An 18,218-nucleotide genomic window follows, 5' to 3' on the forward strand; every position below is an offset into this window, starting at 1 on the left:
GTGACTGGGACGTCATTGACCTACGTGTACATTATCAAACAGGGTTAAAGTTAATCCTTACTTTATCAGACACATTTGGTCTATCAACAAAGTTTTAAAAGTTAACGTCCTTCCCACATCATAAGGGGTATAGAGCGGCACCCATCTCCTCATCCTTAGTCACTAGGCCACACATGTACAGCTACGTTGATAAGCACAGATAATACTACAGCAGGGGGCTAATCCACCAAAGACACGATATGGTTAGCTTCTATACTGTATCCCATGATGACAGTCGGGGCTTTTTTAAATTTTTTTATTCAAGCATTTAAACTGTAATACAATATGACAAAGAGGTAGCGCACTCAAGTGCAAGATTTATTTTGACGCTACCCCTTACATAAAAAAGCATACATATTTTACAGAGAGAGAAATCAAGTACAAATGAAAAGCAAAGAAGATCACATTAGAAAGAAAACAGTCGGGGCTTAGTATAGTAGTACCTTATAATATGATGATTCGTTGGGACCATCTGAACAGCGACCTACATGCAGTGCAAATAACCTACTAGGTTATCAAAAAGTATCCTATTTGTCCTGAATCAGTCCTTGGCCCCTCCGTTATGAAGTGATGCGGAAATCGTCTGGAGCCTAAAGTCACCTATGCGCTGAGACGACCGCCCTAGGCGGGCGTCACCATCCGCGCAAAACAGAAATCTTAACGAGGGCTGGGCGGGTGGGTCGTTTCAGGCTCCAGACGTAGCCGGAGGGCCACAGTTGGACTGACAGTTTGGCATCTCTTGGTACTGTGGGGTCAAGGGTCAAACTTTCGGGACCAATCACTGATCAGGTCAAATAGTATCCTATTTGTCCTGAATCAGTCCTTGGCCCCTCCGTTATGAAGTGATGCGGAAATCGTCTTCCGCCTTTGTCCTCTCTGGCTTCTTGAGCCTTTCCTTTCCTGTCCCCTAGTGCCTCCCTACTATGATACTTTCCAAAGGTATCTAGTCGCTCCTTTCCTCTTCCTGAATACTGTTATAAATCACTCCCTATCTTCATCCCTTTCCCGTCTTCCCGTCCTTAACAACACTCTCTCACCTTTCTTCTCCCCTTACACATCTAAACCCTTTCTTATTTTCTCTCAACTTGTCCCCCACACTTCATCATGTTCTTCTCTGAACTTCGTCAAAACAACGTTTACCCACTCTAATCGGCCGCAGCGCGCGCTTCGAAAACTGAGAAAATCAACGCCAAGAATACCGATCTAACTTTCTCCACGTTACATAAAAAGAGCGAAAACAGGAAGGAAAGAAAATTCTTCGAATGCTATCCTATCTTCTCGGCGACTTTGGGAACCACGCCCTTCTGATGTCCCATAAAAGGAGCTCTCTAGTGCATCTGGCGAAATCCGCAATGTTCCGAAAAACAACAAAATCCTATGCACACAATTTCAAAAAAAAAAAAAAAAAAAAAAAAAAAAACGCAAAACATATTGCTCACTTCATTCCTAATGCCCGTGTCCCACATACACTATAACCAAGCCTCAGTCCGGACCAAGTCCTTGCACACTCCCGCATAGCATGTTATCCAGCCTTCCGCGGAACCCCGTCGCGCTGGATAAAGATCGCTGAATGTCAAACAAGAGCGTACACAACTTTTAGGGTTTTCCAAGAATCCAGCTTTCCGCGGAACCCCTTCGCACTGGATGATATCACAACAAATCACGAAAAAGATTAAAAGAACACAGATTTCTCGGATCGTCCAGCCTTCCGCGGAAAACCCTTCGCACTGGATAACGTCACACCAAGCTGAAGAAAAACTGCACACTTTTTGGGTCATTCAGCTTACCGCGGCACCCCATCGCACTGAATGATATCTTGCCGTGCTATAAAAGGCGTCAAACCAAAAAACGTTCTTGGTCAGACCAATCTCAAAACAGGGTTGCTCGATTAGTTCCTAACCCTCCAGCATCCCGCGGCACCCCATCGCACTGGAGAACGACATGTCAAAATCTATTCACGAAAAGTAGGGGGAAAATGACTCACGGTTCCTTGAGTTGTCGGCGGGGTTAGCTGAACTGACCGGCAGGGGCTGGGCGGTGTCGGGGACTGGAGCGCCAGTCGACCCTGATCCTCTGACCACTGTCCCTTGTAGCGCTAAGTTCGGCACAAAGAACATGGTTCACAACATAAAACATCACAGCCTAACTGTCCGGCTAACAGGTTTCCTGGCGCGTCTTGAGCCCTCTCTGCTGCTGAAGCTTGTGCAGGCCACCAACGGGTCCTAGCGGGCCACACATCTGGCGAGGTTGATGGTGGCTTGTGCCGGCTCTGGGTGGTGGTGTGTCCCGCGCATCCCTGTTGTTGGAGGGGGAGAGCGTCAGACCTGCATGAACAACACGTGAACCAAGAGACAGTGGGAAGGGACGGGCGCCCGGCAACAGGTCCGGTCCCAGACAGACAAGTCTAAAACATACGCATCTTCCACACCGCCAAGCCCTCCCACAAACGGTCTAGGGTGCCGCGAACGCGGTTAGGACTGGGCCACGCGTGTCACAACTCAGTCACCACGCCTTACAGGTACGCACTCATACACATGCGAACTAAAACAAAAGGTAGCAGAAAACCCCAACACAGCCTCCGGACCATGCCATCGTCTTCCTCTGTTCCTGCCTGAAAAATTCACGAAAATCAGAAAATGACATAAAATCTGGAAACTCTCGTTCTGCTCCACACCTCAGCATTAAAAGCCAACACCCACAGGTTTCCTTTGCAGAGGAAAGAAAGGATGCAAAAAACATGGCGACAAAGGAAATTTGACAGAGAACCACCGGCTTGCCACGTGGGCACCAACTATCTGCTTGGATGTGGCTGTCGAACGCTGCTAAAAACATACACAAAGTCACGAAACCACACAAGAATCACTCAGCTCCACGCAGAACAGAACGCCAGCGTGAATTAAAAAAGTCCTAAACTCGACCCGGCCTAGGAGAAAAGGGCTTGAAGCTGTAAAACGAAAAAAAGGTGTAAGGCGGCCATCCTCGAGCCGCTAAAAACTCATACATACGAATACGCGATAGAAATGCAAATGTTAGAACAATAGAGCCGGCTCTCAGAATTCCAAGCATCCAGCACAGCAAGAACAAGGACGGTACACGTAGCTCTGCACTCCTGAAAGCACACACGGTAATTGAAACACGAGAGAACACAGAATATCTCGTCAAACCTTCCGGGGGACCAATGTCCCCCGTACACCGACCCGGCGATACCGCTAAACCCTCGAGGTCCCTTCGGCGTCCCGGACCGACCTCAGCGGCGACGAGATTTCTGTTTTGGCGGTGGTAGGCAAAGAGTGGAAGGTCCGTCGTAGACGAGGGCCACAGTTGGACTGACAGTTTGGCATCTCTTGGTACTGTGGGGTCAAGGGTCAAACTTTCGGGACCAATCACTGATCAGGTCAAATAGCTTTGATGATAATCACGTGAATCTTTTAATGCCAGAAAAATGAAGATTGGTGTTCGTCTTACCGAAACCCGGTTGTTTCTGGACACGGTGATCCTATGTGCGTACACCTCCACAGTGACCCTGCTAATGTACGACACGTGGGTCCGCCCGTACCTGTTTGGAAGAGGTTATCATACTGGTAGAGCATTCATCCAATATTATCATACGTCCAAACGACGTCGACCAATCAAAACAATATAAAAAAAAGGGCGGTATGTTACATCCTCAGTTTCAGTCCATTAGATACCATATAACTTTATTGGAAATTGTGGTGTTATAACTTACAACTGAATCAAAAGCCAATTGCAATATACAATGATTAGCATTAATATAAAATAGATTTGCACTTTGCCGTGATTACGCCAGTAAGCGTCTAGTTCTTGCCCATTCATGCAAATTTGCATATTAAGATTTTTGAAAAAAATCACCTTTTTAGGTAACTAATTGGCGCCGATTTGCGACAAATTGGAACCAGTTGGCGAATGTCTTTCGCAAGGAACCATCAACAGACGGTGTCCAGTTAGATTTCAGCTTCCACCCACCTGTGCTCGTTCTTAGCCGCCACCCTGAAGGCCGGTTCTTCCGTCCTCTCCGCCAGTGTGTAGGTGCAGGTCCCCATGAAGTCTGTTCTCGTCCCGTCAAACGAGATGTAGTGAGGGTCTCCCCAGGCACGACAGGATGCCCCAGCTATCGGATAGAACAATGATTTTTATTGCATTGATACAACAAAAGTACACATTTAGCTTGATATGACAATCTTTATTGATACGACAAAGGTACAGCAAGATCCGTAAGGTCTTCTAGACCTACACAATTACACACAGACCAAAAATCCGCTGTTTTTGTTGTTGCCTGAAATTATTCAACATTTGTACGCCATTAATAGCTAGAAAGGACGTTAAGTTTGCAACATGAATCATGTTGATCAAGAAAGTTGACGCAAAGAATATTTCTACAGTATACATAATACCTTCCGTACCATTATAACTACCTAACCTTGAATTTAAGCGGCAGATGTGAATCAGGAAATATTCAGTAGCAATCGAGTTTGCTCTCCGTATGACGCAAATGTAAGAGTACTTCTACTTACTCTAACTCTCTATCTCTAGTATCTCGACCTTGTTGGACTTTCGTTACAAATGCAGGGAACTTAGTTTTTACCTGATCTGTCGCAAGTAGTGGTACCCAGGCAGATATCCTCAAAGGGAGCTGGAAAAGTTTAAATGAAAATCATTCAATTCATGAAGTGATTATATGACATACTAGAAAAGCTGGTATTTGCTTATAAGCAAACAGCAATTTTCACTCCACCCTCCTCCTTAATATGTTCTTGGATTGTTCCAAAATTGAATGTGAAATATAAAATCATCCCATGCAAGAATGGATACTCCATGATGTGCAGGCAAGGTATTGACCCAAAACTGCGGTATGGTACTTAAGTTATTATTATCTGTCAATTACACCATTTACGGGAGTCTGACCTGTAATCTGGTAGACCTCATTGGCCCAAGGCCCCCCTTCGCCGTCCGCTGCACAGGCTGTAGAGGGTCCGTACTTCTTGTAGGTGTTGTGGGCATTAGCGGATCCGAAACACTGGCCGTCATCTTGTACAGCAAACACGCGAAATCCGCGATCAAAGGCGACCAGGTAACACTTCTCTATGGGGTTTTGACGGGCCGGGTAATATCTGTTATCTAGGCGTGGATCTGTCCCCTCGAGTACCGGGATGGCGCGGTCAGCAGTGTCCCTCCAGCAACCCAAACTGACATACGGGTCAACACTCTCGCTTCCTGTACAAACAGGTGGAAAGTATAAGTCTGTATCTGTATCTATATAGCCGAAATAACCGCCGTTCGGCGCAACACACCAGCTTCGCAGGCACGCCGCGCGGTAGCAGCTGGTTATATTACACCGAACGACCCGATTATTGCAGACTGGAGTGAATAAATTAAAAGAAAGTAGATAGTATATAGGAATTTGAATTATGTAAATTCTACATCTTTTATACATTTCATCTGACCCTCACTTCTTCCCTCATAACCTCATTGAAAAGCGGCCTATGGGCCGATATGAGCTTTTATGGATAAACAAAGTCCAAACAAACAAATGTAAATTTATAATGAAACCTTCTCTGCAGTAAATCGCTATCCAGCAAATATCAAGGAAATCATGATTCTAGATTGACTTTTAAAAGAATATTCAAGGAACATTTGAAAAATATAGATAGAGTTTTCGACTCGAAAATACTTTACACCCTTGTTTGATTTTTAAAGACTTAAAACAATATATATTTCATTGTAATAGTAATAGATTCAAATATTTTATTGCCTTCGTAATCATAAATCAAATATTTCATTGCCCTCGTCTTCATAAATCAAATATTTCATTTTCATTCAAATATAAATGAAATATTCCATTGCCTTCGTCTTCTGCAGCTGACGTTATTGACGCCTTGGTAGAGATCGGTTCCCCCGTTTGTGCCCTCGATGCTGTCATGATGGTTGCTTCCGGCACAGCTGACGTAACACTTGCGACTGTCTCATGCTGTACAGGTGCTGTTGTGGTGTTCGAGACATCGGTAGGGGGCGCTGTTTCACTTGTTCCGTTGACAAAAGTGGTGGTTTCTTCGGGTACGTTAGCTGGGGCAAAGGGGGATAATCGGTATGATAAGACGCTAACGGTGCAAATCAGAATCTTAGCATGCCGTCTCGATTCAGGTGTTGATATCGTCTGTGCCATATCCATATAACAATCCGGTCCCTACAACTTTAATTAAGTTGTTTCTGGCATGGGGCAGAATAACAATTTAGCCAGATGCTCATCTCATCTGTATATCGCTGGTAATTTTCTCGTTTACAATTGGGTCAGGCGACAAAGAAATCAGGTATTTACATCTGGTTTAACATGCTTGTATCAGGCTCTAATGACGTTTTGTTCTGCACTGAACAATAGATAGGTGAAAGCTGTCACCTGTTACGCCATATAGCAATTCCTCTTTACTCTTACCTTTTATAATATGACATATGTCAACCTGCCGCATGTGTTGGCTGTTAGCTTACATCTCTGTTACTGTAATGAATAATTGCACGATTGCCACCCTTATTGGAGAGTTATAATTGCTATTGGGTGCGAAAGATACACATATTGTGTACGAATTGTCACTTGCCCTTTACTTTTGACAAGCTGGGGGACATTATGCAAAGGAGACTACGTGCCGGAGATTAAAGTTCTCAGGTTGTTGTAAATTCTTGAATAGTACGTGACGGTAAGTCCAATGGTCGTTGGGGAAATAGGAGAAACGTCACGCAAATACATGTAGAAATCTACATCGCTCCCTGACCAATGTAACTCTCAATACAGTGCACATCAACCGGATGATGACTATTCCCTCTGACTGACCTGCCAGGCTTGAATGTAGCCTAGCCATCAACAGCTTCTCGAGTTATGCAAACATACTTAATTCTTGCTCTTGCCTTGGGTAAATAATTAGGGTGAACCTAAACTGCTTAGTAGACGCTTTTACATTATCTTGGGGTGAACCTAAACTGCTTAGTAGACGCTTTTACATTATCTTGGGGTGAACCTAAACTGCTTAGTAGTAGCTTAGTAGACGCTTTTACATTATCTTGGGGTGAACCATAACTGCTTAGTAGACGCTTTTACATTATTGTGTTGCTGGAATAATAATGAAATAACTTTCTTTAGTATCTACAACACATTTCGACGTCTGACCTGTAATCTGGTAGACCTCGTTCGCCCAAGGCCCCCCTTCGCCGTCCGCTGCACAGGCTGTAGAGGGTCCGTACTTCTTGTAGGTGTTGTGGGCATCAGCAGACCCCATACATGCCCCGTCATCTTGTACAGCAAACACGCGAAATCCGCGATCAAAGGCGACCAGGTAACACTTTTCTATGGGGTTTTGACGGGCCGGGTAATATCTGTTATCCAGGCGTGGATCTGTCCCCTCGAGTGTCGGAATGGCGCGGTCAGCAGTGTCCCTCCAGCAACCCAGGGTGACGTACGGGTCAGTACTCTCGCTTCCTGTGCAAACAAGTGGACGAATCATTGCAGAATATTTACATTGCATATGATAGCCTGATTGTAAATATTATATACCATGTGTAAAATAGATTAGTCTCTTAGATTTTTAGATACTAGTAACTCATGTAGTGTTCTGTTCTGTATGTATTCTATGTTCAAGCTGCCAAACACTGTATCCTCTACAGTTGTCGTGCAATAAAGTTCTTCTTCTTATCTTTAAACAGGACGGGTAGATATCAGAAGGGCTAAGGTTATGGTGAAGGAAAGATAACATCTTTTTTTGTACCGATACATAAAAGAAGGAAGCCTCCCGGCAAGTAGAATAAGCTTTAAAGATGACTTGTTAAACTAGTGCTTTCTAACGACCTCAAGTGTATAACAATGGCACCTCTGCCAAAGATAGGTATTGATCTTAAATCTGCATATGCTGCAAACAAGTAATCCTGTCGGAAAGTTTGCTTGAATATTCGTTTTCTTGCTGTGCAAGCACATATGTGTACGATAACTCATCTTGTAGATTTGCGGATAACTTGAAAAGAAAAATGCATTATTTCTAAGGTTCAGAAACGTCTCGACTCACCTGCAACGGTTGCTGTCAAAGATGCCACTACCAGCCAGATTGCTAAGAGAGATATTAGGCCTAAACTTGGCCCATACGGCGAGGCCATATTGCTGTCGGAACGTAGTAGAGGTTTCTCACAGAGACCAAGAAGTTTTTCTTGTTGATGACTCGTTGCGATGTTAGCTCTGAGTTTTGACCGTTGCGAACGAAGTTTTTCGCAAACGTTTCCTTGTTGGGACCATTCCAAGTGCAACGATTGTTGGGTAGAGGTGAGCGCAATGATTCCTGAGTAGTTCTGCTTGTCATTAAACTCCAGCATCGTTTTTTTTTTTTCGAAAAGATACTACATTATGTAATAGATATGATTTATTGCTCCCTCCGACCATTCCTTTTTTTCAACCTTTATTTAACCTTGCTACATCTTAGGCCTAAGCCATTTTGAAATCCCCACTATAAAATGAGTTAGCCCCAAGTTACTATTAAACTTGGAGGAACACATCCAGTATTTGGGAGACAAACGTTTACCTGTCACTTTTATGACAAGACGACGGGGCAAGGAAAGTTCAGGCGTGTCTTGTGATGTTTACATCTGTAAACTTACATTGTATAGCCTTTTTCTAAAAAAAAACTTCTAAACTTGATGGCCCAAATTTACACCACTTCATCACACTGGACTGCGGTACAGCATCAGCGTCACTGTGTTCTTGTCTACATTACAAAGTTAGCATATCTAATAATGCATGCAAGTTAGCTACAATGACATGACAAGAAATCTTCCATTATTGAAAGAACTACAAAAGTAAGAAAATGCTAGATACTCGTGATATCTGAAAGGGAATTTTAATCATTCATATTGTTTAACTACTGGGAGAAGTCAAAAACGTTGCATCGCGTTTCTATCCCAGAAGGGCATTTGGGATAGGTCAAACTGTGACCTTTTTGCATCAGACAATGCACGTAAATAAAGCCATATATGGGAAAAATGCTAAGAAGAAGCAAGGTCATTCACTCCAGGTCATCAGTCGGTAGAGCCATGTAGAGCTCCTTGCGGGCTGTGCGCATGCGCATGTAGGCGATGACGCCCACCAAGGTGACGACAGCACACAGCAGCAGCCCGACAGCAAGAACCAGTGACGTCACGACACCGGGGGGAACGCGGGCTCCACGGTTATCCTCAACTTCTTCTGCAACATCTGTGGGGGGAAAGTCAAAGAAAATTCTGAGTACAGGATTGTGCACAAAGGCCAATTGTAAATTTCTTATACTTTTGACCTATTGCTGACGTCACGTGTCTGTAACATCACGAGTGGTTCGTTTAATATTTGAGCCTGAATTATTCATTAATGAAAATCTACAGGCCGGCAAAATCTACTAATTGATATAACAGGATCACAAAACATATTGATTTATTTTGGATATTATGCTTCAATATATTCTATGACCATTTAAAGTCGGATCTTTTAGCCCTTAGTAAACGTCGAAGTTTGTGTCCCTCACCTTTGTTTGAAGGACGATACTTCCTGGTATATTTACATTGTGATACGCTTGGACACTGATAGTCAAAATATAGACCACAGACCTTCAATATTATAAAAAGATCAAAGATAATTTACCCGGGGTCCAAAGTGGTGACGACATGTCTGTTGACCCATGGACTAATATTTGAACAGTAAGTTGAAAAGGCGTTTGACCACCGTTGTTGTACATACCCACGTCACTAGGCCGCTTGTACCCCGGGTTCATAATGGGACCCTTGTACACGTTGTACCGCGGCTCGGCTTCGGGAGCAGCCCTCTTGTGTCGGGCTGGAGGCGTCAGGCAGCCCTGGGCGCACCGGGAGGTCGGGTCGGTGGAGTTACACACCATCACTGTGCAGTGCAAGTACACCTGTAGGAAAGTCATATTGCTTATTATGTCACAATTCTTTTTTTTTCAATTGTGAATAGATTGCGGGGTTTTATTTTTTTTCTCATTGAAATTTGTTGCTTTTATGAAGTTATTAAGTCACCGGATCACAAAGGTTTTTGTAAAGCTTAAGCTTTTTCATCTTTATCTACGGGTTAAACCACATCAGATTCCGTTGTTTTTGTAACAGGGTGTTAAGGGATATCAGGCGACGGACGGTGGTTTCAAACAGCAAACTTTTAAACATATTTCAATGTGAAACCACCATCCGTAAACTTGATATCCCTACATACCACTTTTCAATACAACGAATATAACTTACCCCGCGGACTGAGGGAGATGACCGACGGTCACCGAAACGTCGGCTACGTAATTCGGTTATACACAAAGAACCTTGTTATTCTGTCCTTCGTACTGCTAAACGGAACCAAAATAATATTTCAGAATACCTATGTATGTGCGGATTTTTTAAAAGATAGAAAAACATTTGAGCTCGTAACAAGGAACACTACCTCAGGGTAGTCCTCGACGAAAGCAAAAGAGTTTATGCTGAAGCGTTCCTGTTTCTGGCTGCTTGAGAACACGGACAGAAAGGTGCTGTCTACGGGGCATCTGGAGTCATCAGAAAACAGTTAAACAAACGACGAAGTTAATCTGAATATATTTAGTACTTAGTATTTAGTATACTTAGTATATTAGGTATATTAAGTATATTTAGAACTACAAGTTCTGGAAGGCAGTAGGATATATATATATATATATATATATATGTCAGGGTAGAGATCCTGCCGGTAGAGATACCGATCGTAATCTCTGTCGACAAAAATCCCGATCGGGATCTCTGCCGGTAGAAACGCCGATTGTACCAGATCGGAGTCTTTACCCTCACATATATATATATACCATTAGCCGTGTCTATTTGGGAATCGTACACAGCAAGAGATATTCAGCAACTAAATTTAGTACTTGCCGCGGATGACATCCTTTAGAGTACAACAAATGCTTTAATATTATTTTCATAATTTCTTCACTGAGTCGATTAAGATAAAGTATATATTCAAAGTTTTAAAGAATATTTTACATATTGTTATGTATTGCAATGCCTACCCATCGCTGATGAATGTGTAAGACATGGGGTCCAGTATGTTGGCTGACGGAGTGGCCATGCAGCTTTCCGCGAACAGCTGAAGATCCTGGTCGGGAGTCAGGACCTGGACCTGCACGTACAGCGGCTGGTTCAGCTGCACCACGTACGGGAAGGTGTCTGGGGAAAAAGACTTAGATCAATTAATGGTTTCATTAGATTGGCGAATGATTCAATAACAAAATCTTTATTCATTGTCACAACCATTCACAACCAAAACTATAGCCACAATTGCAACTACCTCAAAAAGACTCATGAGATGTACAAAAAGTTCAATGTATTAGAATTGACAATTTCTTCTTCTGCTTGTTTTGAGTAACCCACTGCTTCTATGATGTTACTTTTGCAGATAGATCTCGTAAGTAGGTGAGCAGTGGATCTTTCGAATGCAAACTTTCGAAAATTTGGACGACCAAATTGTGGAAATTACAGTTAATCTTTAACATCACTTCAGAATGAATATTGAAGATAGCATTACCTATTTGCTGCTGGAAGCCGGCTGACGTGAACAGCTGCATGTCAAAGTTGTACTTCCCATGAGCCGACCTGAAGAAGAAGATCTTCTCAATCTGCGGACTGAACATGGCGCTCAAGGTATCCCGTGAGTCCATGCGGCATTCGAACGGCACCTCGAGTTCCCGGATGCGAGTGATGAAGGCGACGCCATCGTTGTCGGTGCTGAGGACCTTGTTGAAGTAGATGATCTCTGATTCAGTGTCCTACGGGCAAAATGACGAAAAATAAATTTAGAAAATAATATGAGAACCCCTTTCAGTGTGATTGAATTCTAATTCTATTCCAGCGACTGGAACGTTTAGATAAACATGTGCATCGTGCAACATATCAAAAACACATTGGAGAACTGTAGTAACGTTACTATGACACGGTTATCGTAAGATCGAAAAATGTCAGAGCTTTTTTTTTTGTCGAGAATGTGTCTTGCAAAAACAGGCTAGCGATGTCTATATTCCTGTCGGCGGTTGGTTCTGTCACAGCTTATTTGAAAATCCTTGGACGAATGTGACCTTAGCAATCTATCAATTTCAAAGTAGAGGTGTGGTTGGACGATCGTAACGTTTTCTGCTACCGAGCGTCTCTGACACCTACCCACACCAGCTTCCGCAGACAATCGACAAGTACGACGGCTGGAAGTGTAAAGTTATCAAACTATGCGGGTGACTGTCACCAAACTCATGCAGTCAGACAACACCGCAAAACAATCTTCCACCCAACATCTATTTGGAGATTAATCAAATAGTAATTAAATTACCGTCTTGACAGTTCCACATCCCTCGAATGGAGCAGTCAGGATGATGTGCGTGGCGTTTCCGGTCGCTTTGCATGATGGGTCTATGAGATGCAGGTTGCCCGTATCGAAGCCGGGAAGGTGCGATCGGCTGAACACGATCTGCATGTACTCTCCCGTGCACTCCAACATGGCGAAGGCTTTGGAAAAGAAATAAGCATGACAGATTTTCTCTACATGCGCATTTCTTATTAGAGTAGAGATTAGGCATGCTGTTAGGATTAATGCAATATTGGAGGTCAAATTTTTGCTAGTGTAATATCTAGTCATATGCCACATAGCAGTTACCGGATAGGTTTTTGAGTTGTTTGCAATTGTTAAACTGCTATCTAGCATATCTTGTTGCCTGGATGCCTAACTATCAACGACGTCCAATAATATAACTTAGTATATGGATCTCATTAATGAAAGCATATGCATTATTGCCAAAACCGTTAGTTCAGCTGATTGTAAGTTTTTACACATCATTGTCGGCTAACCTGTTTGCTTATTTTCCCTAAAAATAATGTTATGCGTCCTGTAGGCCAAAATAGCGCAACATAGACTATCTGATATGTCGAAAAAGCGGTCGAACTCAGACTGAGGACAAAGCTGGACTTTTTTTTGTTAGCTGGTAATCAAAAGACGAAAATTCATGAAAAGACAAATATCATTGTGAGACAAAACTACTTATAAACAGGGATATAAATTCTTACCTTCGCCGCCTCCTTCTACGACCGAAGGTACAGTCGCCATGGTGACAATCGGCTTCTCGGAGGGTACCCCGGGTACTGTGGAGTTCGTCATGAGGGTTGCCTCCGATGCGAGTGAAGTGGCATTTAGGACTGTTCCGTGCTGTGCGGTTCTGGTCGTCACATATGAGGTAATTCTGTTTGTATATTGAGGAGTGCTAGTTGCCGTCTCACTTGTTCCGTTATTACCAGCAGTAGTTCCGTTAGATGTGGAAGCTGTACAAAGCGATCATGACGTTATTCGATCCACATTGTTATCACGATCGTTTTTGCACCGTAAATTGTATACTAATTGCGCATGCCGATCGGCGATTGGTATGGCGTCTTTCAATAGGTCCTTATACCTGTTTGGCCATACCCTATGCTGTCATGGTGAATTAGAAGCACAATAAATAAATGAATTAATAAATGTAATCTTCGCGTCAAAAATGTGCTATTTACCGATGCTGTACTTGGCCCTGAACCCTGCACGTCGCTCACTGTAGTCTGTGTGGAACTGAACTGTCATGACGTTACCGACAGTCCGTACGGTCGGAGGAAGGTCGATTCCACAGAATGTGCCCAAGAGGGAGGAAGGACTGATTCGTCCATCGTAGACTTTTACCCAATCGTAGTCGCAATTTAAACTATGAGACACAAGGTATACTGTGTAAGTGTGATAAGCATGGGTTATCTCAAGTAGTAGCAATGAAACTCCAATTAAAACCCAAGTTAGAATGATAGATAAAATCCATCAGTGAAGGTTAGAGATTGTGAAAGAACATTACGCGATGCAAAATAAATTATCATGTAGGAACGGGATAAATAGTCTACAGAGTCCGACGTTTTATATAGCATGCATATCTTTCATCAGCGACTGAACATGAGTCTTCAGACAACTATAACTCGAATGAGAATGGGTATCTAAATTGATCTATAAATGAGTTACTATACTTTCTGACAAAAATTTTAAAAGATCATAGAGTTTTAGATAAGAGAACGCATTTTCTTTTTGAGTGAGACTACTGAGAGGATGATATAACAAAGCACAGATACATGTACCCCTGATAGAACTCAATGTCAAACGTCCCCACAAACTCCAGCTGGATGACTGATGGTGCGGTGATTGTCCAAGAACAGTCCGTTCTCTCTGGGTAGTTGCCAGGGTAGTTGGGTGACATGATGTACCCTTCTGTTACTGAGTCTGTGAGAGCCAGGTACTCGCCGTGAAGACAAGCTGAAACTGAGACACAAATAGATAACTGTAACACACATCTTCAGCACCCATCGAACATTACAACCGTGCAACATATTCCGATTAACCCTCCGTCAAATACTAGTACAATGTGATTCTGTAATCAAATGGCTTCTGTACAAGACGTAACTTACAACCCTCAATAAAAAATGACGACTCTAGAATACCTCAAATCGCATCTATCCAATAATTAACAACGCAGTTATTGGTGTCCCTCATCTCCAGCCCAAACCACATTCCTTACCGTTTTTGACTCTATTCGAATGTTTACCGTTTTTGCTATCAGTAGCAACCAATAGGCATGTTCACGATTTCAAGTGCGCAGTGCAGTGTGATGCGTTGTGCGTATATGTCAAAGTTGAAGACCCCTGACAATACATAAAAGATAACCAGGCAGGAGACTTCAACTCTGACATGTTACCAACGATGTTACCATGAGGTAGCTTATTATCCCATATTTTAAACGATAAGAGGTCATTTTAAAGTAACTCACTTATTTCTGACGAAAAGGTCAATTGTTTTCATACTTTTGACCATCTTCTATATGTATGTCTAAAACAGATGTTATGGTACGTTGAACTGTCTTACGTGTGCATGTTGGAACAGCATTACTCCATGTACCGTCAGCTTGGCACGTCAAATCAGAGTCTCCATCAAGCACATAACCCTGGTTACAGGTGACCGTGACCACGTCCGGGTGGTAGTGCGGTCCGACTGGACTCAGAGCTCCACTCGCTGGGGCCGTCAGGGGAGGGCATGGTATAGCTGGAACAAGGAAACGATATTGAGAAGTAACTTCCTACTTTCGTCATTTGTGCATTCTGTTGTTGAGTTGGACCCGGAATTAACCAATAGTAATCTGTGTTACGTATGATGTCGTTATTTCATTTTTCTTCATACAGGTCTTTAAGGCTGGTAGAGGCCGGTAGAGGCATCTTGGGATGACCTGCCCAGTATATTCTCAAGACAACTGAACTCTCTAGTTCTGAGCAATACCTTCAGTTACTGCTAAGCAATTAAATGTCAATGAAAGCCGGCTGGAGGGCACCATCGACATAATGGTCAAAATTCCTTTATTGCATATGTTAGGTTCATGCAGTTATGTATTATAGGGTCTGGAGGGCCTCAATACCAAGGTTAAGGTAAAATTTCCATGGATAAAAACAAACTGTTCACTATTTACCGATGCTGTACTTGGCCTTGAAGCCTGTACGTGGCACACTGTAGTCCGAATGGAGCTGAACTGTCATGGCGTTGCCGGTCGCCCTCACGATTGGAGGGAGTTCGGTTCCGCAGAATGTGCCCAAAACGGGAGAAGTGCTCAATAATCCATCGATGACTCTCACATAATCGTACGGGCAACTGAATGTTTCGTACAAAACGGGACGTCAGTTTAATAAAAAGCTCGTCCTTTGACTACTGGTATTGACTGAATTGTTACGAGGGAATTCATATCATACAAAATCGTTTCATCATAATCATTGTTTGGTAGCACCATGCAAATCATAGAGCATAAAAATGAGCTAATCAATAAAATGAAATATAATCGACTGTTATAGTATGAATGTATCAATCACTTACTTAGGGCCATATTCAATGTCAAAAGTATCAACAAAGTCCAGTTGGATGACCGATGGCGCAGTGATTATCCAATTAGAGTCCATTTCAGTTGGGTAGTTGCTCGGGTAGTTGGGTGACATGATGTACCCTTCTGTTACTGAGTTGGTGAGAGCCACGTTTTCGCCGTGAATAAAAGCTGAATGTGATACACAAAAAGATAATTGTTACACTTAATCAAACATTTGGAAACCTGGCATTTAAACAGAAAAAGAATGAACACCCATCCAGCGTTACAGCCATTCGAGTTTTCCCTCTCAAACTCAGTGAGATTCTGTTATCCATTGACTACTGTATATAACCTCTCAGCAGGACAGGAACAACAAAAGCTGGAGTACTTCCGGCTATCTCATATATATATGAGTTGCCTTTGAATGGATGCAATATATATATATATATATATATATATATATATATATATATATATATATATATATATATATATATATATATAGCAGGACATGTACTTACATGTCCCTAATCTCCTAAAGAACATCCGAAACAAGATTATGTTATCATCAGAGTCATTAGAGGTAACAGATCGACGGTCACCGAATCATCAGCAGGTGATTACGTACTGGATGTGTGTATAGACATTTGTTATACCAACGTAATGTGACTTTCTGAAATGATAGCAGGGACGGAACCCACCATGCTCACAGTTACGCCCGTAGAACTGTTGCCCACACGTGCATGTGTAGTTGTCAAACTAACATATTCCATACAAGAGTTATTGACATGTTTTAGGATAGTTTTTGCGTGGATTGTACTGTTTTGAGACCCCATCACGACATAACTATGTCTAGCTGCTCACCACATCCAATGATTTCGATCCGGAGACAGGGCCGCAAGTGAAACTGTAAAGGTGTGACTTTGATGCGCTGTGCCTGGATCCGACCTGTGAACAGGTGTTCTACCACACTGTCTGCGTCAGAGTTTCCGGTAAGCTGGAGAAATACATATCAAAACAGGGTCTGCATTTACTTGTATGTATCGAGCAAGGACCATGGCGAAATGGCCCGCGGTCCGTCCTCCTCGCTGGCCTATTGTTTGTCAGTCGTAATACCCCCTTTCCACTGGGACGGCGCTCTCACCGCGCTCTCTCTGCGACCTCAAATTTGGAAGAGCGCGGTGAGAGCGCGGTGGGATCGCCAAGGTCGCCATGGGAGCGCGCAGAGAGCGCGGTGGGAGCGCCATGGTCGCCACGGTCGCCATCACCTCCGCGACTGTTTTGAACCTCCTCAAAACAGTCGCCGTGAGAGCGCCGTGGACGGCGATCCAACGATGAGCGCAGAGAGAGCGCCAAGAGAGCGCACATCGAGCGCCGTGAGCGCCAACAGAGCGCACAGCGAGCGCGGCGAGCGCAAGAGGTCTCAACAGTGGTTTATGATACCTATTTAGCTGGGACGGCGCTCTCACCGCGCTCGCTCTGCGCTCTCAACCGCGGTTTGTGAAGAAGTATATTTGACACAGACAGAACCTGGAGAAATGTTCAAAATGTTCAATAAAACAAACTGAGATGGAATAACTAAGGTTGAAAGAAACAAAGGTTTATCATTTCTCAACTTCTTTTTGAATTTCAACATAATGACATTAGGTTTTCTTCGTCTTCATCTGTACATTTATATTATTGAAGTCCTATTTTCAAGTTTCAGTGTTGTATGATTTACGCTTATAACGTGGCATGATAATAAATTTATGGTGAACAAGCTACATGACAAATTTAAGAAAATATCAGCAAGACAAACGTGTATATTTCAGTCTGAGTGACTGTACAGTGACCAAAATTGGATTTGTTCACGGCCTGGATTTTATGCTTTGAATGTTATGTTAGACGCAAAAGGATGACTTCAAAGATACCAAAATACACTATGCGTCAAAATATTCGTTTTTCATCTCTGAAATTCGTTGAGTAATCTTTCGAACCTTTGCTAGCTCATAAAAATATGCTGACATTTGAATTTTTCGTCGCTGTGAGAGCGCGCTGGGGTCGCCGGAGAGATTCCACTAGAGCAGCTTTTTCTGGCGCCGCGGCGCTCTCACCGCGCTCAGCAAAAGCAAACCGTACAGCGAGAGCGCGGTGAGAGCGCCGTCAAGTGGAAAGGGGGCCTTACTAACCAAAACCATTACTGCCTAGTAGTCCATGTGCCTGGAATGTACTGGCGCTGGGCATGAAAGGATGTGACGTATTGTCAGG

The 18,218-nt window shown here is 43.2% G+C and overlaps 3 protein-coding genes across 3 annotated transcripts; all 3 read right to left on the reverse strand.

Moving 5' to 3' along the window:
* Positions 1–290: 290 nt before the first annotated feature.
* LOC118409712 lies at positions 291–10,571 on the reverse strand. Its single transcript, XM_035810969.1, has 10 exons — positions 10,502–10,571; positions 9,794–9,971; positions 8,103–9,277; positions 7,214–7,522; positions 5,902–6,120; positions 4,963–5,271; positions 4,643–4,690; positions 4,024–4,168; positions 3,441–3,595; positions 291–560 (listed from the first exon to the last, which is right to left on the reverse strand). Exons 3-10 carry the CDS (start codon positions 8,401–8,403, stop codon positions 547–549), a joined length of 1,500 nt encoding a protein of 499 aa, XP_035666862.1. The 5' UTR covers positions 8,404–9,277; positions 9,794–9,971; positions 10,502–10,571; the 3' UTR covers positions 291–546.
* A 248-nt stretch (positions 10,572–10,819) lies between these two features.
* On the reverse strand, positions 10,820–15,633 carry LOC118409739 (CUB and zona pellucida-like domain-containing protein 1). Its single transcript, XM_035811021.1, has 5 exons — positions 15,588–15,633; positions 13,135–13,386; positions 12,404–12,579; positions 11,612–11,852; positions 10,820–11,253 (listed from the first exon to the last, which is right to left on the reverse strand). The coding sequence occupies exons 2-5, from the start codon at positions 13,223–13,225 to the stop codon at positions 11,093–11,095; spliced, it is 669 nt and encodes a 222-aa protein (XP_035666914.1). The 5' UTR covers positions 13,226–13,386; positions 15,588–15,633; the 3' UTR covers positions 10,820–11,092.
* On the reverse strand, positions 13,604–18,148 carry LOC118409154 (tolloid-like protein 1). Its single transcript, XM_035810023.1, has 7 exons — positions 18,140–18,148; positions 16,836–16,968; positions 15,986–16,160; positions 15,588–15,766; positions 15,026–15,169; positions 14,212–14,386; positions 13,604–13,796 (listed from the first exon to the last, which is right to left on the reverse strand). Exons 1-7 carry the CDS (start codon positions 18,146–18,148, stop codon positions 13,604–13,606), a joined length of 1,008 nt encoding a protein of 335 aa, XP_035665916.1.
* Between the last annotated feature and the right edge of the window lie 70 nt (positions 18,149–18,218).

The sequence above is a fragment of the Branchiostoma floridae genome, chromosome 2 (genome assembly GCF_000003815.2).
Source record: "Branchiostoma floridae strain S238N-H82 chromosome 2, Bfl_VNyyK, whole genome shotgun sequence".
NCBI lineage: Eukaryota > Metazoa > Chordata > Leptocardii > Amphioxiformes > Branchiostomatidae > Branchiostoma > Branchiostoma floridae.